Genomic DNA, 26,249 nt, shown 5'->3' with positions numbered 1-26,249 from the left:
AAGAAGTGTAGGGAAGATTTGGAGAAAAGGAAACCCTCGTAAGTGTTGCTAGGAATGTAAGTTGGTGGAGCCACTATGGAAAACAATATGGAGATTTCTCAAAAAATTGAAATTAGAACTACCATATGATCCAGCAATTCCACTTCTAGGTATTTATCCAAAGAAAATTTAAAAAAATAATTTGAAGAGGTATAGATACCCATATGTTCACTGCAGCGTTATTTACAATAGCCAAAATATGGACACAATTTGTGTCCAGTGACAGAGCTCTGAGCTCTCAGAACAGAGCATGACGCAGAACTCAAACCCACAAACTGCAAGATCATAACCTGAGCTAAGGTCAGATCGACTGAGCCACCCAGGCTCCCCAAATATATAAATGTATATGTGTATGTGTATACGTATACATACACATATACATATATACATATATGTGTGTGTGTCTCAAAAATGAATAAACATTAAAAGAATTTTTAAAAAGTGCAACAGTGCCAGATTACTTAGGATCTTACAAAAGGGGAAGAACTTCAACTTTCACTAGGAATGAGGAGATGTTGAAGTGTTTGAGATAAGAAATGCCATGATCTGGCTGAATTTTCAACGTTTATTTATTTTTGGGACAGAGAGAGACAGAGCATGAACGGGGGAGGGGCAGAGAGAGAGGGAGACACAGAATCGGAAGCAGGCTCCAGGCTCCGAGCCATCAGCCCAGAGCCTGACGCGGGGCTCGAACTCAGCGACCGCGAGATCGTGACCTGGCTGAAGTTGGACGCTTAACCGACTGCGCCACCCAGGCGCCCTGATCTGGCTGAATTTTAAAGAGATCGTCTGAGTTCCTAAATCTGGGGAGGGTGGTTAAAAAGAAAAAGACATATAATAATTAGGGCAATAAGAAAGAGGCAGAAGATGAGACAAGAAGGGTAGACTTGCTTACCTTCATTCATCAGATACTTAGTGAGTACACTATTAGGTACTGGTTAGGATAAAAAAAAATTAGTTAGCCATGGGTTCTGCCCTCAAAGGAAATTTACAGAAGACAAAACATGAGCCAAAAATAACCATCATACACAGTAGAAAACAATGAGCAAAGGATAATTTTCCATCTTGGTTGACAAAGAGGGAGAATTAGGAAGTCTTCTTGAAGCAGTTGGCATTTTAGCTGGCCACAAAAATAAAAGTTCCTTGACAGCATGGGTTCTGCCTTTTCTCGACTGCTCAACTTCCAGCACCTAAACAGCATTTGGCACGGCGATCAATAGATATTCGTTACATAATGTGTGAAGGAACGTGTGTGCGTGCGCGGGCACGCAGATATGTAGGAAGGAGGGCATTTGAGCAGAGGGTACAAGATAAGTGAAATCGCAACAATGAAAGGTTAGTGTTCAATTTGGTGGCAGGAAATGAGAATAGAGGGAGGTGAGGGGCGCCTGGGTGGCGCAGTCGGTTAAGCGTCCGACTTCAGCCAGGTCACGATCTCGCGGTCCGTGAGTTCAAGCCCCGCGTCGGGCTCTGGGCTGATGGCTCAGAGCCTGGAGCCTGTTTCCGATTCTGTGTCTCCCTCTCTCTCTGCCCCTCCCCCGTTCATGCTCTGTCTCTCTCTGTCCCAAAAATAAATAAAAAACGCTGAAAAAAAAATTAAAAAAAAAAAAAAAGAGAATAGAGGGAGGTGAAAGTAAACCTTAGAATAGGTTACATCACAGAAGACCTTGCTGGTCTGGTGGAGGTGCCATGGTTTCCTCTGAGCAGCGATAAGAGGGGAACTTTACTGGGAAGACGAATGTCGTAATACTGATGGACGCTTGAGGCAAACAACCAAATGGTGGATGGAATCTAGAGACCAGTTTGGATGAATATTGTAAAAGCCCAGACAAAAGGTGATGAGGTCCCCTCATCGTTAGTACTTCCACCGTGCTGAGCAAATATTTCTAAGCCTTACCACGGACGGACATGTATTTACATGTCCTGCAATTACTTTGCTTGTTTATTTCCTTTTCTTCACTAGCAATAGAACATATTTACCACTGCTGGTGTACATTTTTTTTTTAAGTTTATTTATTTTGAGAGACAGAGAGAGAGAGAGAGAGAGAGGGTGAGGGAGGGGGACAGAGAGAGGGAGAGCGAGAATCCCAAGAGAGGGAGAGAGAGCCTGACACAGGACTCGAACCCACGAACCGTGAGATCATGACCTGAGCCAAGATCAAGAGGCAGACGCTGAACTGACTGAGCCACCCAGGCACCCTAAGGCGGTGGACACTTCTAATTACCACGCTCACTGCTACTATTCCTTTTTCCCCTTATTACAGTAATAAAATGCCTCAAGTTTCAGCTAGACATAGAGCTACCAGTCAGAGACTACAGTTCCCAGCCTCTCTTACAACTGGATATGGTCATAAAAGTAAGTTTTCGCAACCGATTTGAGCAGAAGTGACAAGTGTAACTTCTGGGACACACATTTCTGATGAAGCTGCTTGCTCTCCATTTCTTCCTGCCTCTTCTTACAGGTGCTCCCCCACCCCCCTCACCATGCCTAGGTAGGTGCTGGACATTATGCCCTTTTGTAGGTATATAGCTTTCTTAGCCCTTTTCCCGATGGAACGTGTGGGGGCTTGGGAGTTCCTGCAAGGGTCTGTTTTTCATAGGTTTTTGTAGAAAGGGAAAGTATAGGCCTATGACCAAATTCTGGCCAGTGGGATGTGAATGAAAGTGTGGTGTGGTGCCTGGGCCAGGCCTCCAACAGGGAGCTTGCTGCTGCTGCTTCTTTCTTTCTTTTTGAGGGTAGGGATTTGACCCTGGTGGTGGTGACCCCACCTTGACCGAGGACATCAACCGACAGGATACAAAGCAATATACAAGCAGTGCCCAACAAACTTGGACCTTTTTATGCAATAGAAACAACTTCCATTTTAGTTAAACTATTGTTATTGGGTCTCTGTTAAAGCAGCCAAGTCAATACCTTAATATATAATGTATAAATGTTGACCATTACCACTATGTGTTGAATGAATATATGATTGGTAAGTATAAAAGTCTCTACATATGTAACATTAAAGAATTATTTCTCCCATTCCCCTAAGCTTTGAACATAAAACATATGCCCGTTGAAAAGGAAAGCTACAGTATAAAGCTTAAACTGAAGTCAATCTGTATCATCATAACTGGGGCCTATAGCCTAACTTGATTTATGATAAAGTGTATTAGCACAGAAGGCATCTATTGTCATTTGAGATTAAACCAATACAACACTGAACTACTGGTTTCTGGCTATAGATTCCAGCATACCATGAAACAAGGCCTTTACAGGGAAAATGGAACATGAAATCTTCAAATTCTGTATCTCCTACCACTCTTTTTAGGCACACATAACAAGATGAATTTGATATTAGTCTCTGACTTCAGGAATTTTGTCATTGCTTGTTTTCAAACAGAATGCAATAATAATTTCAGGGAAGTAAAGGAAGAAGCTTATTTGACATTGGGTCTTAAAAACCTAGCCATTTATGCTTATTATTACTTTATAAATTTTTTTATTCATATATATATATATATATATAGAGAGAGAGAGAGAGAGAATATGACTGTTCAGATAGGGATTTCTGTTTGCACAGCCCATCTGATCAAATCAGTTTATGATCAAGTGTATATATATTACTAGAACATTCTCAAAGAAACACTGGGAATCTCCATAGACCTCTTTGGGGCGCAGTTGCATACATCTTTTGTGGAGGAGCACTGGAATGGTGACTCATTTAATTAGGAAGTTTCTGAAAGAGGCAATTGAAGGGAAGTCTCAGTGCCAGAAAAACGATATAGGTGTCCACACTTGGACAGCAGTTGTAATCAAGAGAAGCTGGAGACTGGCATGTTATTTTCTGAATAGAAATAAACCTTAAGAAAGAGAGAGGGGTATTCTGACTTTTTAATGCCAAAAGGTTCACATTGCTGAAGACAGAAATGGTGAAAGGTAAATATTGGAGATAAAAATGAAAAGTTTCACTTCCTATACCCCTGAAGTTATTTTGTATAAACGGTATCTTTCTTTTATCAAGCCTTTATTATTGTGTGGAGGTTTTCTTCGGAGGACGAAGGACAGGGACTTTGTTTTGCTGATCCCAAATGTTCCTAGCTTAGCAAAAAAAAAAAAAAAAAAAAAAAGGAAAAGAGATGGAGTTTTTGGTTGAATGAATGAATATGTGGATAATATCTGCATTTATGAATTGTAATTTCTCACTAAATAAAGTGAAAGAAAGAATGACACATCCTGTTCTGAGGCTCTTAATGGAAATACAGATATAACACTAAGAGATTTTCTCTAAAAATGCAAAATAAGAGGATATTTAACTCATGTAGGTTGTTTATAAAGAAGGCTTCTTCATAATCATTTTTTTTTTGCTATTTTAGTTTTATAAGCATATTTACTATATTGGGCAATACTGAAATACTTAATTTTCCAGGAACTATGACTTTAGGTATAAGGCTATGTTAAAAAAATAAACATGATTATAAATAAAAATTTAGAAAAAAAAGAGAAAATGACCAATTTTTTATGTGTCTGTGAAAAAATATAACATTGAAAAAAATGACCGAGGCGCCTGGGTGGCTCAGTCGGTTGAGCATCAGACTTTGGCTTAGGTCATGATCTCATGGTTCTTGGGTTTGAGCCCCACATCGGGCTCTGTGCTGAAAGCTCAGAGCCTGGAGCCTGCTTCTGATTCTGTCTCTTTCTCTCTCTCTCTGACGCTCTCTTGCTCATGCTCTGTCTCTCTCTGTCTCTCAAAAATAATTTTTTTTAAAAAATGTAAAAAAAATATTAAAAAAAAGAAAAAATGACCAAGATTATAATTACAAATACTGTGTAGAAGAAAAAACAATTAATTAGCTTGAATGGTGATCGTATTCTATATTGCTGATAAACGAATCATCTGGACTCCCATGACCACCTATTCATGGGAAAAACATGTAAAATAGATTGCAGGTTACAACGAGCAGGGATTTAATCTACTTTCATGAATTTTACCTGTTGTAAATCAAGTGACACACATTCCAATAAGCTAAATATCATTTTGTGTACTAACATGGCATTCTGACCTAGGGATCTAGAGGTAATCTGTTTCGTTCATGTATTTTAAGGATGCAGTTTAGGAATAAGGTATTAGGTTTCCAACATTTGTATAAAAGAGATAATGTGATACTGGAAAACAACACTATTCATTTAACATAGTGAGCTGCTATACAATAAGTCAGATGCTCCCAGAGTGTAAATTATACAAATTTGAAAGCTGCATTTATTATTAATATCTCATTCCTAGACAGGGGCTTGCTTAGTCTGTCAGTAGTAAAACCTGGCTTAGCATACCAAATTTAAAGCTGCTTAACAAGTATGAAAGTTTTTTTAAAACCTTTCATGCATGTAGCTAATTCACTTGTGTGCATTTTTAAACCCTTTCTTTCCCCTAATAGTATTGAGAATATTTTTACTATAGCAATTATAGAAATTAAATATGAATTGTAGTAATAGAAATACTTGAACTGAAGCTTGGATTGTTTAAATTTATCATTTAAAAGGTCTATCTGGAAATAGACTTCATATTAAATTGCCTATCAGTGCTCTTACAGGCTGAAATTATTTTGTAAGAAAGAGGGTTGTTAAAGGAAATGTATGGATATTCTAAAACTTCTTAGGTTGAATTGATGAGATTTCTTATTGTAGATGATTTAATGAGTTTATGTTTCTGGGTGCACGTCAGCACATGTCACATTTTGCAAGACGTTGTGATTTCTAAGAACTCGCCTTCTATAAGGTCCTTTGCTGAGGAGTGGGGCTAGATTAGGAATCAAAGAGGGAAAGAGGGTCTTTTTTTTTTTTTCCGTGTAAATAGTTTAAGAGTAATTTTGGATGGTCTAGAAACCATGAGTTATTAGGCAGGTGCTTATCAATGGGTATAGTACCTCACTTGCCCGAGATCCTTTCTGACGACCTAGCCTGGACCTGCACACTCTGGTGGGCACCATCTGCAGAGTAATTGCCATTTTTGCCAAAGACCACCCAGGACAGAGATTCAGAATCCATCACAGGGCCGGCCAGCATCTATAATCTGGTGTCCCCTGATTCGGAGCGAGTGCATTCAATGCAAGAAGATCACTTACGACTGAGTTTTTCATCATGGCTTTGACTGTGAAGCCCTCAGAAACCAGGGAGTGAGGCTGGTGCACCGGGAGCGGCTGTTGTGCCAGCAGCTTGGTCCTCTTCGGCATCTTGTCTGGGCATTTGTTTAAGCTCAGGGTCTCTTTTTCTGCCACCATCTTCCTAGAAAATGTCTTGTTCTCATAAAACGTGTAGTAAAAGAAGCAGTGGGTTTTACGGATGTGAGAAGGAGTTCGGGAAAAAAAAATGTAAAAAGGCGCGATACTGGTAGAAATTCAACCCCTCGTAGCGCCCAGGTTGATCCAGATGTTTGGCAGCTCCTAGGTGAAGGGAGTTGAGGGGAGGGGAGGGGCGGGAAGAGCGAAGGACCGCGGCAAAAACTGCAACAAGCTTCCAAAGGTAAGCCTCCCGGTTGCTAAGCGACGCGTCAACACTAAGGCCGAATGGCCCAGTTCCCCCGTGACGTACGTTTCCTGGGCCTGAATCCCGAATGGCGGCGGAAGGCCGGCGGCGGACTGCGGCCGGCGGCCGGAGGCAGAGGGGCGGGGTGAGGAGAAACTACGCGGTAAAACTACGACTCCCAGAAGGCCCCTGGTGCGCGCCGTCGGCGCGTGCGCATTCCGAAGGCCGGGCACAGGGGAGGCAAGTGCCGGAAGACTTACCCCCGGAGCCACACTGGTGGGAGGCACAGGCGGGCGCCGGTGTGCGCGGAGGCTCCTGCGTGCCTAGCAGTCTCCACCTGCCCAGTGACCATGATAGGTACGTGGGTGCCTGCCAGGTACAGCCTCTCTGCGCCGCCCCGCCGGGCCTCGGCGGACGGGGACCTCCAGGGTGTCCGCCGGTGTCAACTGTCAGTGGCAGGGCGGCAGTGTCCGCCCCTGCTCAGCCCGCGCGGCGGGCTTCCCGGTGCCCGCCGAGGACCAGGAGAATAAGTGTGTGTGTTCTAAGCCCCCACCCCGCCCGTGTTTTGACAGGCTTCCCGCTGGAGACAACTTCTCCGGGGACCCTGGTGTGCGCCTCTGCACCTCCCAAGGTGAAGGCTGGGTCGCGCGTTCCCACCGCGAGCGCACTGCCCTGCCAGACCTGTGGGGGTCGGTGTGCGGGCCCCTCTCGTGCGCCCGGCGTATCCTTCCCTCCTGGCGCCTCGGTAGCTGTCTTCCAGTTAGGAACAGATTGGGACCCACCGTCTGTAGGACTCTCTATGGGGAAATCCTAGCGAAACATTAAACTCTAGGCTCAAAAGAAATCCCTGCGGATGGATTTAAACGTCTTGCTCCCTCCGGTCTTTCCTTTTAAATCTCTCATTGTAGGTCTGAGATGAAAGTATTAAGAGTAAACAATAACAAGGATTAATTCTTTTCAGAATGAATTCTTATTACTCAACACAAAATGACCTAGGTGCATTTCGGTGATTAAAGCTTTGGAAATGGTTCTTCTAACTGTTTTTAAACACTGTGATGTATAAGGTTAGCAAAGGTTCTCCCTTACAGGGTTGTTAAGCCAAAGTTGTGGGTTTTGGGTTTGGGGGTTTTGTTTTTGTTTTTTTTTTTTAGCGGTAATCTCTGAAATTAGAGTTAATGCACAGTATGATTAGATACCGTTGTTATTTGGGGATTTGTTATAACAGAGACTTGCTCTAGATTGTGTATGGAAGATTTGGTGAGCCTCTTTGGGGATTATTTTTGATGGGCGCCACTTAACAAAATACTTTTGAGTACGACGAGTACATCTGAAGTCAAAAGTGGTCTGTCGAGAAAGATGAGAAGTGGATTTTTAAAATATGTAAGTTTGTATGCACTGATAAGCTCGTCTGAAGTCTTTTATTTAGGAAATTAATGTTAAAATGTAAAACGTTCTACTTGCTGGGAGAATCATGCCAGTCAACTGACTCTGTCTTTGCTGCAATGATAAAACCTAAGGATGCTGTCCAATTTTTCTTACTTTTCGAGCACGTATGACTTCTGATGAATGACTTTTGAAAGTCATCAAATTAAGACATTTTTCTTAGAAATTTTTCATAGAAAATTTTATGAACCTTTTTTTGAGCCTTTTTAGGTGACTGCTACATAAAATCTACTTGTAAACACAACTCTGAACTGATTCAGAAAACCAAGTAGAAGCAAATTTTCAAAATCCATCATGTCAGCATTTTACAGGGGGAAAAGTCTATATTTTGAAGACAATTGTGCAAATCTTATTTTAATTCAATTTAATCTAGTGCATGGATACTTTTAAAAGAAGCAAATTTATAGTAAAGCAATATAAAGACAAGAACTTAAGATCTAAAAATCATTACTTAAATCTAAATTATTATCTAATAAATGACTATATAAAAACTTTGTTAGGATGAGCTATGTTTAGGCGGTTTAGTTTATTTGGGATCCAGGGACACAGAAGGAAAGAGTATGATCTTTGTATTTGATGATTAGATTAGACAGTTATTAGTAACTTGTAATTACATGGAGAATATAAGGTGGATTTTAGAAGATGCTTTTCTCATACTCCAGATACGGTTTTTCATAGTGCAAACAAATATGTATCACAACATAAATAGTGAAATCCCTGCCCCCTCCCAAGAAAAGTCCCTCACATGTAAAAACCATGTGGACAATATGCAGTAAATTATTTTATACAATTAGTTGCATTGCCTAATTCGGTCAGTGGGCACATTTTAATAAAAATCTTAATTGCCAATTTTGGATTTGGTTGTGTTGGAGTATCGAAGGTAAGTGAAAGTGGAGGCAATTGAAAATATATCATGGAGTAATGGGTTTCCTGTTTCTGTGACCAAACTTTGGAACCAGGAAAGGTATTAGAGCCTTTTATACCCAGTGATAAGCTGGAGATCAAAATATACATCAATATATTTCTGGGATTGTTTTTTTCTGTTAAAGACATTGTGGTACTCACAACTTGCCCCTTTCGTTCCTATGCTCTCTTTAATTGCTACACCTTCTTTACTACAAATTGTACTTTTCCACTTTATTTAAATCTTGGCTTACTTTGAAGAAAAACAAAAAGAGGTAATTTGGTAAAATAGGAATAAAGGAGACTGACTGTTACTTTACTGCCAATAGAATTAATCTTTCTTTTACATTCTTAAAACCTAGGATTCCTTCTTGACACAGAGACTGTCTCAAAAGTACTCCTATTTCTCACTTGGATTATGACTGATAGGTTAAATGCCCTGACCCAGACAGCCATAGAAACATAGTTTAGTTGAAGTTGGCGTTGATGACTTTGAGAAGTTTGGAGAATGACATCAAGATAATGTCAAACGGAATTGAAAGGCCTAAGAAAATTCTACTTAGAAAAATGTAATTTTTGGCATCACGATTAAAAATATATTTCACCCTTTTAAAAGTTAGCAATTCCTTTTGTTTAAAATTGAAATTTAGTAGTGATATTTGCGGTATATTCTAACTCCTGTGGAACTGGATTTAGGTATTTCAGTAGTATCAGATATTAAAATGAACGCATATGTAAACAATAATGTTGCCAGTATTGAAATTCAAATTCAGTGTCTTACTCTTTAAAGAGATTTTTGATTTTAAAAAAAATAATAATTAGAACATAGTCACATCTGTACATTGTTTAACTTAATATCTCTTAGAAAACATACATGTCTGCCTGTACAACTCCACCCCACAGTAATTCCTGTTACTCTTTTATTTTGTGGATGTACACGAATTATGCAAATACTCTTCAATAAATGAGCATTCATTAGGTTTACAGATTGCTATCATCAGAAATGTTTGTGTTCATATCTTTTTATTTGCATATGTAAGCAAATATGTAAAGTAAAAATCTTATTACAATTTCCGGGTGGATTTTCTAGTCAAAGGATTAGTAGATTTCAAATTTTTGTAGGTATTTCTAAATTTTTCTAAAATAATTCACCCTATTTTACATTTCTATCCAATACAACAAGGTAGCAAACGTTGCCCTGCTCCTCAGGATTGAAGAATTTCAAAAAGACATCTTCCCCAAGACTGACCTTCTCAGGAGAACACCTACTGGGTTTTTACTCTCTCCCTCCCTTTTTCTATCCCTGCTCAGGTTTAGTTCTTTTGAACGGTGCACAACTGCACAACTGTTCTTGGTGCCTCTGCCGTTGCTGGCAGTGTTTATAAGAATTCCCATTTCTCCCTTGTGTCCCATAAAATATTTCAAGTTTTGCCTTCATGATAAATGAAAACCAGTATATTTTAATTTTAAAAATGAATTTATAAGGAACCCCTCCCCTCACTTCTCATTTTATATTGTTTTATTTTCATGAAAGCAGATACAATAATTGAGCACCTGCTGTGTGCCTAGTGCCACTCCAGGTGCCAGGGATACACAAGTGAATAAAATAGAAAAAAAAAACAAAACCCAAAACAATGCTCTTTCTATCTTGAGTGTACACTCTCACTGTACTATTTTCCTATAAATCTATATATTTGTTTTAAAACTTACATGTGATGAATTTTAAAGTCTCAGAGTTTATATTTCTAGTTGAAGGTACTGTGCACTGCTACTTGCTTTGCCTTTTCAACACTTTTAGACAAAAAGTGACCCTACGTCGAAGTACTCAAGACAGGCTCTGAAAGCTATTTACCATGAGGTACAATTGTGTCATAAAAGAAATTCTACTGAATCTTTGCATAGACGATTTTGTGTAATTATGTACAGTTTTTCTTTGGGTCCAAAGGCTCTAAAATGATGACCTTCTGCCCCTTTCAATTTTAGAGCGATTTCTAAGGATTTTTTTGAAGTCCACATTTTTTTGAAACCTCATAGCTTCATTGCTTGAAAATGATACAATGGAAGTACTTTGTGTTAAGATATGCAGATCCATTTCTACCTCCAAAGCTTCTTTGAAAAATGAGAGAAAAAAAAAAAAAAACTCCTTACTTCGAAATGCTTCATATTCATGAAAGCAGTTTCAATGCAGAATACTCTATTCTGTTAGCTTTTAGTTCTTTGATCAATGAGAATTGTTTCTTACCTGCTGTTTCTTCAGCCTTTAATTGTGGCCCAGCGCTTATTCAGTGTTTCTGTTTTAATTTGCATTTAATGAGCTCATTTTAAAGATTTCTTTGTAGTAACCTGAATGGTTTCTCTCTTAAGTTTTGTAAAATTAAAGAAGGAGATTTATGTGACAGTTGGCTGATTTGTGTTACAGTTCACCTTCCTGGATTATTTACTTCCCCCTATAGGGGAGAGGCTTGGTTAGAAAGAATTGCGGTGATATTATTATATTTCCCCCAGCACCGTATGTCCTAATTATCTGAGCCTTCTACCAGGTTTATCCCAATATCTGTCTTCACTAAATGGAAACCTTTCTTCTATATGGATTAACAGGTATTTCAACTCACAATAACGATTTCTGTGTCAATTCTTTCTAAAACTAGATGGTACTAGGTGGTGGTATGCAGGGGAGGTCCAGGTCCAGGGCAAATGTGTGTATGTTACCTGTGGGGAGGGGACGCAGGGAACTAGGAGACCGTTTCTCCCCGACGAGTCCGCGGTCTGCTTGGACCGATATGACCTGCATTTGGGGTACCGATTCCCGCCTCTCCCCAACAGAAGCAGAGTAATTACAAAGATATGTGTATATGTTAACGCAGACACGCTACACACATGCACACACATGCAGCAGCACGCCACAATTTTTCTTCTCTTTTGCTCACATCATTAGTCTCTCGTCTTTGCACGTTATTCCTCTCTGCAGTGCATCTGTGCATCCTGCAAGTTCCATTTCACAGGACACCAACTTTGTGTGAAGTTTTCCTTAAGATCCCCGCCTGTGTGTCAACTCTCACACTTGTCAGTCTGGAGCCATCAGCTCCTCCTGTAGAATCAACCAAGACTTTAGCAACTGCTGTTGGTCACCTCCTAGTGTGGAAGGTGTACCGGAAGATAAAGGCTTTGCAGTCCTCACTTGTAAGTGCCGTGATCGAGGTTTCTCCAGGGAGGCCCTGGAGGGGGCAGCTCGGAAGCCTGGTGGATCCGCTGTGTCCAGAGGCACTGAAGGACTAGTAGGAGTTCATCAGACCAAGGCAGCGTGCTAGATGGAGGGACAGACGTGAGCGGAGGCCCCGCAGGGAGAGGGAAGAGGGGGTGAAGACCAAGCCGTGGGGCGGAGGGCGGGGGAGCAGGCTGGCGCCAGGCTGGAAGGGCGTGGTCTGCAAGCGGGGTCACGGAGGCCAGCTCCGAACCGTAGTGCCTCAGAGGGGTCAGTGAGCCACTGCTCGTGGAAGAGCCTTACGAGCGGATTACATTTCAGAAAGACGTCTGTGGCAGGAGTACAGTGCCCGCGAGCCCAGGGAACCGTTATTGGCTTCTTCTTTCTCCCAAGCAGGAGACCGTCTTCCACTAAGAGAGCTACAAGGTGGCTGCAGGGGAGGAGACATCTTTTGCCAGCATGGCGCCTTTTTTGATGTCCTGAACTCCTCTCCGATAAAGGGCCATTTTTTCTAACACTAAAAATTGTTCTTATTTTTTTAGAATGTATTAAATGTCTCTCATTGACAGGAAGGTGGTTTTTTGTTTTTGTTTTTGTTTTTTATGTTACTAAAGCTTAACATTTTTTGCGTGTTCCAAAAATACCCTCAGTGTCCCTCTTTGATGTTTGGTACATGATGCTTAGGTCTCTACTTATAGTTTCTTCTGTACATGGAGAGAACAGTGTCGCTAAAGCTGAGGTCCTGAGTGACCTAGAATAGTGTACAGAAGGGTTGGTTCCTTTTCCATATCTGCACAACTTAGACACCTGGCCAAGGATGGAGACCATCATCCTTGGACCAGTGTTTGTATTTTTTGGTAGTATTAAGAGGTTCCTGATGATTTCTTCAATTTACTTTTCCTGTAAAACTTGCACAGGGTCCCTCATGATGAAGGTTAACATTAGAGCCCTTACCATTGGAAGAGAGAAAAAGCTTTATGTACAATATACAGCAACCTTATGCGTCCCTCAAACCCACCCTCATCAAATAAATGGGAAAAAAAATAGTGATTAGGGAGCTAATACCAGTGTTCCAATTGGGGCAATTTCATTATTTACCTAATCGATGGATGTACCAGTTATTCCTCTTGTTAAACGTTTGTGGAATTTCAGTGCATAAACCAGGTGACCTTACATGAAGCACTTTATAACTAAGTAGTGATTTTGTAAGCTCCTTGTGCAGAGTGGATGCATTTTCCAGAACATGGAGAGATAAGACAGACACCTGAAGCTCATTCTGTATGAATGGCACAAACAGGACTGAGGTAGTTTGCCTGGGGGGTGGCGGGTGGCGGTGTCCGAGCAGCTCCCTGTACTCTCCACCCCCCCTTTCTCGGGTCTTATTGTTTTCCCTTTTCATGTTCCCTGAGTTTCTCAGAAGCTGGAATTCTAACATTTCATTCTTCAGCTTGAAGGAGCAGCTGCCGTGTGAATAATTAAGTGGGGAGCTCTTTCCCTGCGTGCTGCTGGATCCCCCAGGGCTTGACTTGGTTGAGGGTCACAGAGAGGATGAGCCTGGGAACCTCCAGGGTCCCTCCCTGTGCCCTGTGCGGGGAGCGGTCTGCAGTAAATAGGCCCTGTTTCTGCATTTTGCTCTCTGAGGAATCGGGTCCTGGATCTGTTTCATTCCTTGATCCAGAGCTGTGGGGAGTGAGAACTTGTGGCCGGCTAGAGGATTGGGCAACGGTCCGGCACACCGCCTGCAGAAGTAAAGGCTGAATAAAATTTCATGCTCTAGGTGCTTCTTTCTGCGCTTGAACTCTGGTGGGAGTTCAAGACGGAGTCCTTCCCAGCTCTGTGGTGTGTCCTTGGGGGGAAGGGGGGGGGGTGAGAGGTACAGATTTAAATACAACTGAGGCAGCATTCCCTAAGCTGCTGCTCATCTGAGCTGGCCACCACAAACACCTGGAGCCTGCCGGAGGTAGGCCTTCCCCGTCTGCATGACTATGTGTGACAATATGGAAACATGATTTCCAATGAAGATGCCTGAGATCATAGTATTGGATAGGAATTGTATATGTTTTACTGTGCAATTTAGACGTACTTATTGGATACAAACAGGAATATGTGGTGGAGATCTGATACTTGCTTCCCACTCTACAGTTAGGAATTGGTGAGATGCCCAGCCTTTGGATTTCTTCCTGTGCTGTGGTCCTCTCTGGAGCTTTCTTTTTCTTCACTGTCCATTTTTAGGTATGTGTGTGGCACCTGCAGTTTCTCACTACATGCAGAGTTTCTGTCAAATGTATTGGTGTTTTTTCATCGGCTTGATTCCAAAGAATTCACCAAACAGTCTTATTCTCGGTGTCTGATGATCTCATGCCAGGTGTATGTGCTCGCCTTTATACCCTGGCTGCTTCTGGACACTGCAACACTGCCACACATTTTATAGTTTTACTTTTTTTGGGGGGGGGATTATGGAATAATTTTTATTTGGAACCTAACATATGAGGAACTTTTCTGTTGGGTCCAGTCACTATTGTCACAATTCTTTCTGTATAAATTGATTAAAAATCCTGTCTGGATTTTATCATTTTATGGCCAACAGAATACAAGTTATGCTGGTAAAGTTGCTCAGAGATTAATAGGTGATGCCATTTGAGGTCAGATTTCTGAAGGTGATATGACTTTTTTTTTGTCTTCAAGCAACAACAATGATGATTAGAATATTACATTATGACCTAAGCCTGATGAGTATATGTGAATTCTTTAATAGTTCAGAAAGATTAAAAAAAATAATGTAAGAGCTTAGTTACCATAACTGAAAACTAGATAGCATTCTATATGTAACAATTTCAGAAAGTATCCCCCCAAATTATTATCTTTGGATTTGTGGTACTCTTTTGCATAGTAGTTTTCTGTGTTTTTCAGATGGTCAACATTAAGCTTATAATATACTGCAAATACAGAAAGGCAATAAATGTTATAAACACAGTGGTAAGGGTTAGACAGATGCATCACCATTGTAATATATGTAGAACTGATTGTATTTCTGTGACAAATTATGTCAGATAAGTCACTAGTCATAGCATTCAGTAATCTCATGTTCTGATCATAGAAGTAGTGTTTTCTGGAAGACAGAGATTAGCACCATCATTTCGCTACTTTCTATACACTTTTGAGGCATGACTCAGTCATTGTATTAGTTTCCTGTTTGCTGCTGTAGCAAATTATCACACGTTTGGTGGCTTAAAACAACGCGGATTTATTCTCTTACGGTTCTGGAGGGCGCAAATCCAACCTGAGTTTCAAGGGGCTGAAGTCAGGCGTTAGCAGAACAGCCTCCCACAACCCTGGCAAAGATTCCTCTTGGACTTCTGCAGGCTCCTTCCTGGCTCCTGGCTGCCTCACTCCAGTCTCGCTTTCTGCAGCCACATCACGTCTCCTTCTCTGTGGTCAGATCTCCTCTGCCTCCCTCTCATAAGGACACCCGTGATTACATTCCCAAGATCCTTACACTCTCAGGATGCGTAATTTAATTGCATCTGCAAAGTCCATTTGGCCACACAGTCACATTCCCGGGTTTCGGGGACTAGGACTTGGCCATCTTGAGGCGATGCTTTTCAGCTACCACCATTACCATTAAGGCTTTCTCCATTTGACAGCTGGTTTTGAAGTGTCTTATTATGAACTAAGGAAAGCAGATAGAGGGCGTTGGGTTGACAGTGATACTACTTGATTTTGCCTTTCTGAGGTCATTTAGAGGCAGCGTAGTAATGTCACACGTGAGGAATCTAATATTTATTTTGTGGACTAGTTGATGAGGCTGGCCAAGGACATAACTCACTTTTCAAGGTAGTTTTCTCAGGTGGCAAAAGAACATGTGGCTACACTCCAGGACTGAAACAGTGAATTACAGCTGGGTTATTTGCTGTACCAGGCGCTCATTTGTATCCTGTAGAGCAGGGGAAGCTTTGTTATGCTGTTGACAGGAAATATGACTTCACACAACAACACATGATCAGGCAAAGCAGGAGCAAATGCCCATTTACTGTACATTTTTATTTCTTATTTGCCATTTCACTATGAATGTCAGACACCGAATGCTCCTGTGCAATGATTGAACATTGCCCTGCCCTTCCTAAATAATAACTAACCTGGCTTGGTTGAAAATTACACAGAAGTTTTATTTATTTGTTTTTTAAAATAATTTTTAAAATTTTTACTGCTTGTTATTTTTTGAGAGAGAAAGACAAAGGATCCGAAGTGGGCTCTGTGCTGACCAGCAGAGAACCCGATGTGGGGCTCGAAGTCACAAACTGTGAGACTGTGACCTGCGCTGAAGTCAGATGCTTAATTGACTGAGCCACCCGGGTGCCCGCACAGTTAGAAGTTTTAAGTAAATTCTAGTAAAGTTACGAAGGATAAAAAGAATGAAATTATGGAGCTTGATTTGCTTCATTTTTTAATCAATATGTCAGTATAGAATTTGGTTTCATGAGGCAGTTTTAGCTGAAATATTTGGAAGTTACTCAATTACACATTGTACATTAGGAGAAACTCTAAGGGAAATATGGGACACATTTTTAAAATAGATGTAGAAATAGATTTGTAAGAAAAAAAGTTTATTTGGATTGGAAAGAAAGGAAGTAAGAAAATAAACGTTAAATTCAACAAACATTTATTGGGACCTCGTGTTGTAGGGAATGGACGGATACACGTGGCAAGTCTGCGTATCCGAAGGAGGAAGTCACGCTTCGGTGAAGGTGTTGTGAAAACCTGCAACATGGTGATCAGCAGTAAGAGAAGCTCTAATGGAAATGTGTTGACTTGTCCAGGGGAACCTTCAGAGAAGAGCTTTTGAGCTGGACCTGTGGGGATGAGTGGTCTCCCGAGCAGGCAAATAAAGAGAGTGCATTCCTAAGGGAGCAAGATGTGAGGGTTTGAATGCGGAGGCTGTGCTGAGGACAGGGAGTAGTGGATGGGAGCTCAGAGAAGGAAGGGAGGAGGGGTCAGGTGAAGAGGGATAGGGGCCTGCTCAGGACACCTTTCTGTCCTGTGCTGCAGAGTTCAGGTTTTGCTAGGCTGGTCCTGAGGAGCCACTTGGTCTAATTGCTAGGTAGGGGGATGGTCAGATTTAGTTTCAGAAGGATAACTTTGGCAGCGGGCCACTTTTGGGTCACAGCAGTTACGACAGTACTAATCTGGTCTATTCCGATTTAATGAAGAGCTTCACATCTGCAACAAATGGACACTCTGTGTCAGATTCCAAGACCCTTTGGGGCGGGGAACCAAATTTGACAGCCGGTAGTGGTCAGTTTTCAGTGCACAAAACTTGATGAATTAGGGCTCTTCTAAAGACACTAGGAAGTGATGGTGTCTGTGGCTGAGTAAGAAGAGAATTCAAATAAAAAAATAAAACTGGTCCTACCTAAGGTAAATACCAAGTCCTTTGCACTGCTTCCTACTTAGGATCTTTAAGCTGTTAGGACAATTAGGCAGGCTTTGATAATCAGAGTGAGCAAATCCTTCTTCAACAGGTGCGTGTATTTCAGATTATTTTGATGGGATGATTTTCCTGCTAAAGATTAAAGATCTAAGCTCATTTCATCTTCATGTTGTGTGTTTACCTATCTGTTTCATTCTCCGGGAAGGAATATGCTTGTACTTAATAAATAATTGTTGAGTAAGTGGAAGTGTGAATCAAAGGAGAGGAGACCATTGTCTCTTCTCTCCTTTTGTCTTCTCTAATCTGTCCTGTCTGTCGCTGAGAGGTTGATGTACCTCCTTTGAAGAATCCACTCTGTACAGATATTTGCCTGGGGGGTGGGGCCTCATTTTATTTAGCTTTGTAACCCCTAAACCAGCATAATCCCAGTAAGTGTTGAAATGGGTGAAAGAATAGAAAAACATAGTCATTATATGGTTTGATTTTGGCATAGACAAAGTACTGTATATTAAAATGTTTCATATTCTGAGAAGAGATTTATTAATTTTGGAGAGATCTTAGTCCCATTTTCCTGGGCAAAAACTGGAGCTAGTACAGAATGATAACCTGTTTTCTTTCTTTCTTTCTTTCTTTCGTTCTTTCGTTCTTTCTTTCTTTGTCTTTACTGTTATTTCTCCTTATTGCTTCTCTGATGCTGCTCTTGGAGGGAAGCCATTCTGTTATTTTAATTCTGGAATTAGCTGGGATTTTAAAGTGGTTACTCTCTGCAGGATGTTTTAGAGTGTAAATCACATGGATGCATTGTTTCTTTTCCACCGATAGCTTTTAATTTTACAACAAACACGGACCCCAGTGCTTCACTGGGGTCTGTGTTTACTTGTTTCCCTAATGCAGCTTTTCTCCATGGAATACTCTCAGTAGAAACATATGCTCAAAGCTTCAAAGTAATTACAATATCACTAAAAGCTTCATAATCACATTACTGAAACTAAATGTCAAAAAATTTGATTTTCCTTGATCTAATCATTTCAATTTAATTTTAGGCTCCTGCATGATTGATTGAGGAAACCTGGCAGGCCAAAGTCAAGGAGAGTTTATAATGCCTAAAGCCTTGCTCAGACAACTTCAAGGCAATTTAATTTGGGTAGGAATTCATTTTAATTATTCTGAGGGATTCTCTTTAAATGGGAAAAATAGATTTGTTTTCATGCTCTTAGTGTTTGACCTGCTCTGATGTCATCCATACAGTTTTCTGTCTGGAGTCCGCACCCCCCCCCCCCCCCACCCCCCCCCAGCCCTGCTATACAAAGACCCTAGAGGATACAAAGGTCCTAGCTCTGAAACAAAGACTTGGAGGTGGATTTTTTTTTTTTCATAATTGTTCTAAAGGTGTTCTTTCATGTTATTTATAAGACAGGTTTAAAATTTAACCTTTTTTTTTTTTAATTATGGAGCGTTTTGAAGTATTTGTGTCTCTCTGCAGTGAGCAAGCACAACCCCAGCAGTCTCCACATCAGGCATTTATTCTGCCTGCACATAATTGAATAACAGGAAACCCTGGCAGCATCACTTATCCATGAGGACACAGAGCATTATGAATAAACATATCTACCTTTTCCTCATGGCTCACAGGGGCGGAGAAATGGTCATCCATCAAATTCATGTCTGTGGTTGTTCTCAAAAACCATTTATTTTTATTTTTAATGAATTATGGAGACAAGTGAATATGAAATTACTTTCTCAGCTTGTGGATTTTCCTAATTTTTAGCACAGTTTGTTGTAATCCTATACATTACAAAGCAGTAAATCTGGAATGTTTACTGGTCACATTTGCTACTTCGCCTGAAGTCTGGATATAACTCTGAGGGAATCTGGTGCTGACATTTATAATTCTGCTTCTGAATTGTTATTTCATCCTCTTTCTCAAGTTCTTTGTTTTAGTTTGCTTTTAGCAGTGACTAATAGCCAATAGACCGATCTTTTGCAGTAATCGTGCACAAATTGTTCTGTGACATTTGGGTCTGTTTATTAAATTTCTGAAGGTGAATTTTGAATCCTAAATGCTTCACATTTGTGGGAGTTTTGACAATGGAAAATAAAATTACCTTTCTTAACTGTTTTTATTCCCTGAATCGTGCGTACTTTCCTGCTTTTCCTCCCCTTTGGCAGAAACCTAATGTTCTAAACAATGGTCTTTTTGCTATTTTTCTGCACCCAAGAGGGTAGGGTTATTGTTTGTTTGGTTGATCGATTGGTGGATGGATCGATCAACTAATGGCACTTTTGAAAATCAGGCTTGGAATTAAAATACATTGTCCATGGCTAGTAACACTCCATATTCATTCCCTTCCTGTCCAGGGTGTATCTCTAATCACTCTTTTGCCTCAACTAGAGTGTAATGATATCTCATATACTCAGTGTCTCCTCTCCACATTATCATGTAGTACAATGGTAGTACCAGTTCCCCTTCGTAGGGACTTTGTGCTGGGGAAACTGGAACTGCAGGGAAGAATTTCAGTTTTATGTGGAGGCCCTGTAGGAGAATCCATAGTTTTAGGTTCTCGGAGATAAGGAAGTGATCCCCGTTTTACCTTCATACATTAATGATTTTCTCTTGCTTTCATCAGACAGTCTAGGATGAGTAGCTTCAACTTTAGGACACCTATGTCGGTTTATATTTGAGCATTAACTATGGAAATGGTTGCCTGAACTGGGCTTTATATCAGATATCATAGGTGGTTCAAGCCAGGGATGAGCTTACTGGGTCTGGGAGTTGATTTTTAGTCTACTTGCAAATTAATAACTAGCCTGCTAATGTATCATGGATGCTGTCAGAAGACACAAGACTCACGGGTCAGAGAAGAAGGACTTTTATTACTCACGACACAGCAAATTGCTTAAGTGTTTTCATATTTACACCAATTTCCTTTGCCTCCAAATCCCGTGAGTGTGCTGTGCTTTGGCCCATATGGATGCCATGCATACAGTGGGTTTGCATTGCAGATGAGGACCATTTATTGAGCTTGAAGCATCTGCCACTTTTATAGCAAGCAGTAAGCAAATCTTTTCCTTGAGGGTAAACATTACCTTATTTCTTAAGGTTATTGGATGCGTAAGCAACCCTGAGAAATGGCCCAGGTAAAAAGAGAAATTGAGACCATACATGGGTCCACTTAGCAAGACACATAGGGGAGTGTGAGTCCGAAGAAAACTCTCTTCCAATACCCAGCAGTTTTAATACACTGTTTTGTGATGAATTTTCATATGAGTATGCCACGCCTTGGTCACTCTGATGAATTGGACCAACAGAGACTTGGACCAAATCTATTCAACTTGTCTCATATAGCATTTAATTCAAGCTGTGATCAATAGGATCCCCAGTGGCAGGATGAAGCCAACTTGCAATATCGACCCTACCTCCATCTGTCCCCACTCTGTCAGTGTCTCTGACTCAGCCTAATGTGACTAGATCCCAAGGGGAGACCAGTAGGGCTTAATTATTATCGAATCTATTATTTATTATGACCCATACAAGGAAGTTTGGAAAAACATTGCCAATAATAATAACAGGGGCAATAGATGGTCAAGAAAGTAACCCTCATGCCCAGTGGAGAGCTGTTGCATACTCCACTCTCTCCCACAGAGAGAGCACAGGTCACTCTAGTTTGAAATTTGCTGCTACCTGGGATTTGGATCACTGTTCCACTGGTTTCACTAAGCCACATACACAGTATTCTGAGTAGCTGCAGCCTTGATTGCCATGCATGCCACCACCTAAGGCTGCCTTGGAATCCGGACAAGCTTATGGATTTGTATCCATCAGTTTGAAACAAGATTGTGCCAGTCTGGGAGTTTGCACAGGTATGAGAGGAGGGCTGTGTTTTGGAGCTGCTGTTGATGTCATTGGGCACAGCAGAACAGTTCAGGAACAGCCATATCCATGTGACATTTTCTGTCTTTGTAGCCCATGGATGGGAATGACAGGCTTAGAAGTGTGTTAGTGAGTCAGATTGCCAGTCACCACTGCTGCTTGACTCATGTGGATCATATGACTGTTTTGCCAGATTGATGCACTGGATATAGAGGATTAAGAGAGTATTAATCACACCCACTTGAACCTCTTGGGATTTGACGTGATCCCTCCTGGTTGCCAAATTTGTTGCTGTTCCTCCACAGCCATGGGATTGGTTATGTCCCTTTCCAGTAGCTATAACTTTATCTTTAACGTCATCTTTCCTCCAGTCCTTTTGTTAAATGCAGATGGGATAAGGGCATATTTATACAATTTACAGAGACTCTCCACACCCACCACTTTGCCCCTTGTGGAGATACTTGGTGAGCCGTGTACTCAACTCAGTAACCCACATGGTCATTATCTCCATGATCTAGGACCAATGTCACTCCAACACAGATATCCAGTGGCTGAACCAAATTTATATTTGAATCCTCTAGGACCCCTTTTGATTGGGCTTCCACTTAGAGGGCATATCAGTTATCCTGGCCTGGGGTTCCTGTTAGGGGAAAGAAAAATGCATCATGCCCAGGAACGGTCATGGAGAAATCTCAGTTTTTCACCATAAGTCCATGTAAGTCCTTACCCTTTCTGGGGATGGCTACATCTAGTGACCAAACTACTTTATTAAGGTGGGTAGATCAGGAGGTGAGACAGGTAGAATCAGAAATCTTTTTGAATTGATTTTTAAAGTCCATTTTACCTCTAAGTAATGACAGGAACTTGAGGATGATAAAGGTCATGAAATGTCTATTGATCACTTTGACTACTGGCCTCACCACTGGGTGGTCTTTATGGCAAAAGACATACCACTGTCAGACTAAAGATAGTATGGCAAAGCCAAGAACATGACGCCATTTAGTTTCAAGAGCCACAGTGGTATGACCAAAGTCAGCTGATTAGACAGTAAACGAAAAACAAACAAACAAACCAAAATCCCAGCTATTGACAATGGTAAAGCATTAGGATTATCCTAAAATGGGAGACAAAGGTTTGATGTAGTCACTTTGCTGGGAGTGGACATGGCAAACACGGCCTCCTTCTCTGCGAGACAAATGGGCCAACTTGTGGAAGCAGTCACAAGTCTGATCTGCACTCATAGCTTCTGCATCAGAAATACCTTCGCTTTGTTCTCATCCATGATGGTGGATATGCTGCCATCTCTAGTATAACGATGGGTCCCAGTAGTGATGGCAATGATCTGGGCAGCACGGGCTTGGACAACAGCTTGATCCCAGTGGGTCTCACGAGAGAACAGACCCTTACCCTGAACGTCTACATCAGTGACCCAGACTGGTCAGCAGCCACAATTTATTTCTACAGTGTGTGCTTCTACATAGAGAGGTTCATTAATCTGCCAGTCTATAGTTTTTCAGTTTGTAGACAAGACAGGTATCTAGGCCATTGGCGGTTGCCCAAGAGTCTGTAAAAATATAAAATTCCTGGTCCTCAGGTGCATTGTCTAAGACAACAGTGACAACTTTTCATGAAGACTATTGTGTGACTGGTGACTGGTCCTTACTACAGCTGGTCTTCCAGGCCTGTCATTGGGGCTGGATAGCTGCTGCTTAGAGGAACCATGCACTTTTTAACTTAGCCAAGCCATCAGTGAACTTGGCCTGTCAGTGAACTTGAAAGCAACCTTTGTGAGCCCTGTTGGACCAGCAGCTGTGTTTCAGGTGGTGGAACGGAAAATCTAGTTTTCTCCAAAGGAGAAGCTGCCTTTTTTTTTTTTTGTAATGTGAAGATGAGATGGTGTTAGGGCTAGACCAGCTCTACTCTTGAATATACCATTTCTGTTTGACTAGCAAGGCCTGTTATTCCCATCTCACTAGTTGTTGAGTCCAGGGAGACCAAAGGACAGTGAGAACGTTGGGTGTTCATTTTTCACAAGAGCTTTAGTAGTGTTAGTAGCTACTTGTTTCAAAAAAAGTAAAAGGATGGACTTTGTGGTTCCATTGAGAAGGCGATGACCAGGAAATGACCTCTCTGTGGGCAACAGTTCCTGAACATGAAAACCCCTTCTGACATGGGAACTGTGAAGTGCAGATGTGTAACACATCAATTCTGATTATACAGTCAGAGATGGAAACCACCACAACAGCACACTGAATTAGCCCAGAGGTTCTTTTCACAAGATTATCTCAGCCTCCTTTCTCGACTGAAAAGCACCAAACCCCAACAGCTGGATTCAGTGCCCTTCTGTCCATGGGAATAGGTAGGGTGGAACTTGGGTTCCTGTATCCAACAGAGCCATAAACTTTGGGTCCTTTTCTTCCCCATCTACTAGGACCAGTGTGTATGGCTTTCAGTACCTTTTGGGGACAGAGAGACCTTGGGCCCACCCTAATCATCTTTCTCCTTAAAGCACCTAAAGTCAGAGTAGAGCGGAAGGCAAGCATCAGGTAATGGAGAGGGAGACAACTCTTTCATGTCAATAAACAAGGCACACTTGCTTTTGGTTCCAAGCAGCTGCCCAGTTAGTGCTCAACAAAAAGAACTTCTAATGTTGTTGATCCTCCCAAAGACCATGAGTAACGAGGTCATCATTACAGACACCATTGTACAGCATTGAAAAATCTTTGACTCAGCACCCACACATATACTGCCTTTCTCCTAGGCTGAAGGCCTAGCTGTCCCACGGTCACAATGACCTCCCTTCCTCCCCTGGGTACAGGTGAATGAATGAGCAACAACCAAGGTACCATTGCTATAGCTTGTCTCAATCCTGCCTTCTTTCAGGCCCATTAATGGGCAGGACAGTGGGGATCCTTATTCCCCCCCTTATCCCTCCCTTTGATGAGAGCATTCACTTGTAGATTCTGGTGAGCTTTTTCATATCCCCAAACCCAACTTATGAGCCCTTTTCTTTCTTTCAGAAAGCTATGTTTCTGTCAGTATTCCTCCCTTTGCCCCAACTATCTGGTCTGGGACTTGATGTCACCCTACTGACAAACTATTAATTTAGCGAGTACTATTTCATGGTTGCTGGCCCAGAAATAAGACTTCTGGGTCAGAGACACAGGATGGGAATACTAAGGTAAAACCAGCAGCATGAGTATCAGCATGTTGGTATCAGTTGCCTTGCTCCTGAATCCCATGGTCCAGATGATGGCTGTATACGCAGTGAGTTTGCATTGCAACTGAGAATCTTTGAGCTGGGGGAAGTCACTGCCATAAGCAAGCAGCAATCAAGCCTGCTTTGTCTAGGAGGAGAGGCTGCCTTATCTCTTATCTGCAAAAGCAATTCTGAGTGAGAAATGGCCCAGGTGAAAAAGCAGTCAGGCCCTTGTAGTCTTGGCGTGCTCTATAGGATATGTAGGATGTAAGAGGCCTGGGGCAGCCTGCTCTCCCAGCAAGGCTTAGCTCTTTTTAGCTTCTCCTTCATGCTGTATCAGAACAGACAGGCATTGTTAGTTCCGAAGCTGCCCAGAATGGGGTCGGACCCATGGCAAAGGCCATTAGGGTTTTGGCTTTTGGGTTAATGAAATAATAGCTATTTTCAAAGTTGGGGAGCTTCTGAGTGTAGAAAGATGACAATTTCATATTTCATTTAATGTTTCATCACTGTTTAGACAATGTCATAAAGTCCTATTTGGTTGTTTCTAAGGAAATCACCTCTCCTGCCCATTTCCAGTTTATTGAAATGTAAAATTGTCTTGCTTTGTTATTTGCTTTTCTCTAGTACTTAGGGACGGTTTATTTTATATTAACTTTACAAAGGATAATTAAAGATATGATTTCCACTTTTTTTATCTTTCCTTGCAGACTCTTTTCGGTTTGTTTTCCGGTCGTAATTAGGGCATAAAACTTGTAGGTTTCTAGTGTGTGTGTGTGTGTGTGTATCCTTTCTCAAGTGTTCATACCATAAAGACTTATTCAGTTTTCTTAGGGCACAGCTGGGTGGAGTCACCAAGAATGTAAAAAAATTAAATATAGTAATATATTTTTTTAGAGTTTCTAGTTTTTAAATATACTTTGCTTTTGTGTTTGTCCTATCTGAACCCATAAATACATTTTGAAAATTAAATTGATTCTTTCTTTGGGATATCCTCCCTTTCAGGAAGAGAATGTATGACAAAAAAAAATTGTGATGCTCGTTACTTTACGTGGCAGTGAAATCAACTATTTGTGATTTTTCTCAAAATAAATTCAGAGAGAACCAGGCAAAACTGAAATATTTTTTATTTTAGTACTTCATGTGGAATAATCTTTCTAGAAATGTATTCCTTTCTCTTGACATGGTAAACACGTGGACTGAACATTATTGTATATTGCCTTGTTCAGAGAGTGTCTTATATTCTCTTAGAATCATCAGTTGTCATTGAATGATATTATAGGTGTAAACAAAGAAAAGTAGGTTAAGTTGGGTACCTAATGATCCCATAACTTAACTGGAATTCTTTTAGTTTTGTTTAATAAGTAATATATTTCTATGTTGCATATCCTAAGAATGAGGCTGCTAGATGCCTTTTCCGTCGTATATGCGTATAAGGATTATCTTGACTTTTGTCCTGATAGTCATTATTTATACCTGGATAGGGAAAAGTTTGCTTTCCTAGTTAGGAAGCATTTTTTATGTTCATCGGAAGCTTCTGGGAAATGAACTTCTTAGTACAATTGCCTAGCTGTTTTTCTTGAAATAATTTTATGTAGAAAAATCTCTTTGAAATTCTTGATCCAAGGATAAAATTTTCTGGATTACTTTTCTCTGTGA

At 41.1% G+C, this 26,249-nt stretch overlaps 2 protein-coding genes across 3 annotated transcripts in view; one reads left to right on the top strand and one right to left on the bottom strand.

Moving 5' to 3' along the window:
• Positions 1-6,648, bottom strand: part of PACRG (parkin coregulated) — a 503,647-nt gene extending 496,999 nt beyond the window's left edge. Inside the window, exon 1 of the mRNA XM_030316749.1 lies at positions 6,145-6,648. Coding sequence (XP_030172609.1) covers positions 6,145-6,300 — 156 coding nt within the window. The 5' untranslated portion in view covers positions 6,301-6,648. The remainder of the gene's footprint in view (positions 1-6,144) is intronic.
• Positions 6,649-6,769: 121 nt separating this feature from the next.
• PRKN (parkin RBR E3 ubiquitin protein ligase) overlaps positions 6,770-26,249 on the top strand; it is a 1,351,707-nt gene continuing 1,332,227 nt past the window's right edge. For both annotated transcript variants that reach the window (XM_030316747.1, XM_030316746.1), the window contains exon 1: positions 6,770-6,901. In XM_030316747.1, the coding sequence (XP_030172607.1) occupies positions 6,895-6,901 (7 nt within the window). In that variant the 5' untranslated portion in view covers positions 6,770-6,894. The remainder of the gene's footprint in view (positions 6,902-26,249) is intronic.

The sequence above is a fragment of the Lynx canadensis genome, chromosome B2 (assembly GCF_007474595.2).
Source record: "Lynx canadensis isolate LIC74 chromosome B2, mLynCan4.pri.v2, whole genome shotgun sequence".
Classification (NCBI taxonomy): domain Eukaryota; kingdom Metazoa; phylum Chordata; class Mammalia; order Carnivora; family Felidae; genus Lynx; species Lynx canadensis.
This window is presented reverse-complemented; position numbering and strand designations above follow the sequence as displayed.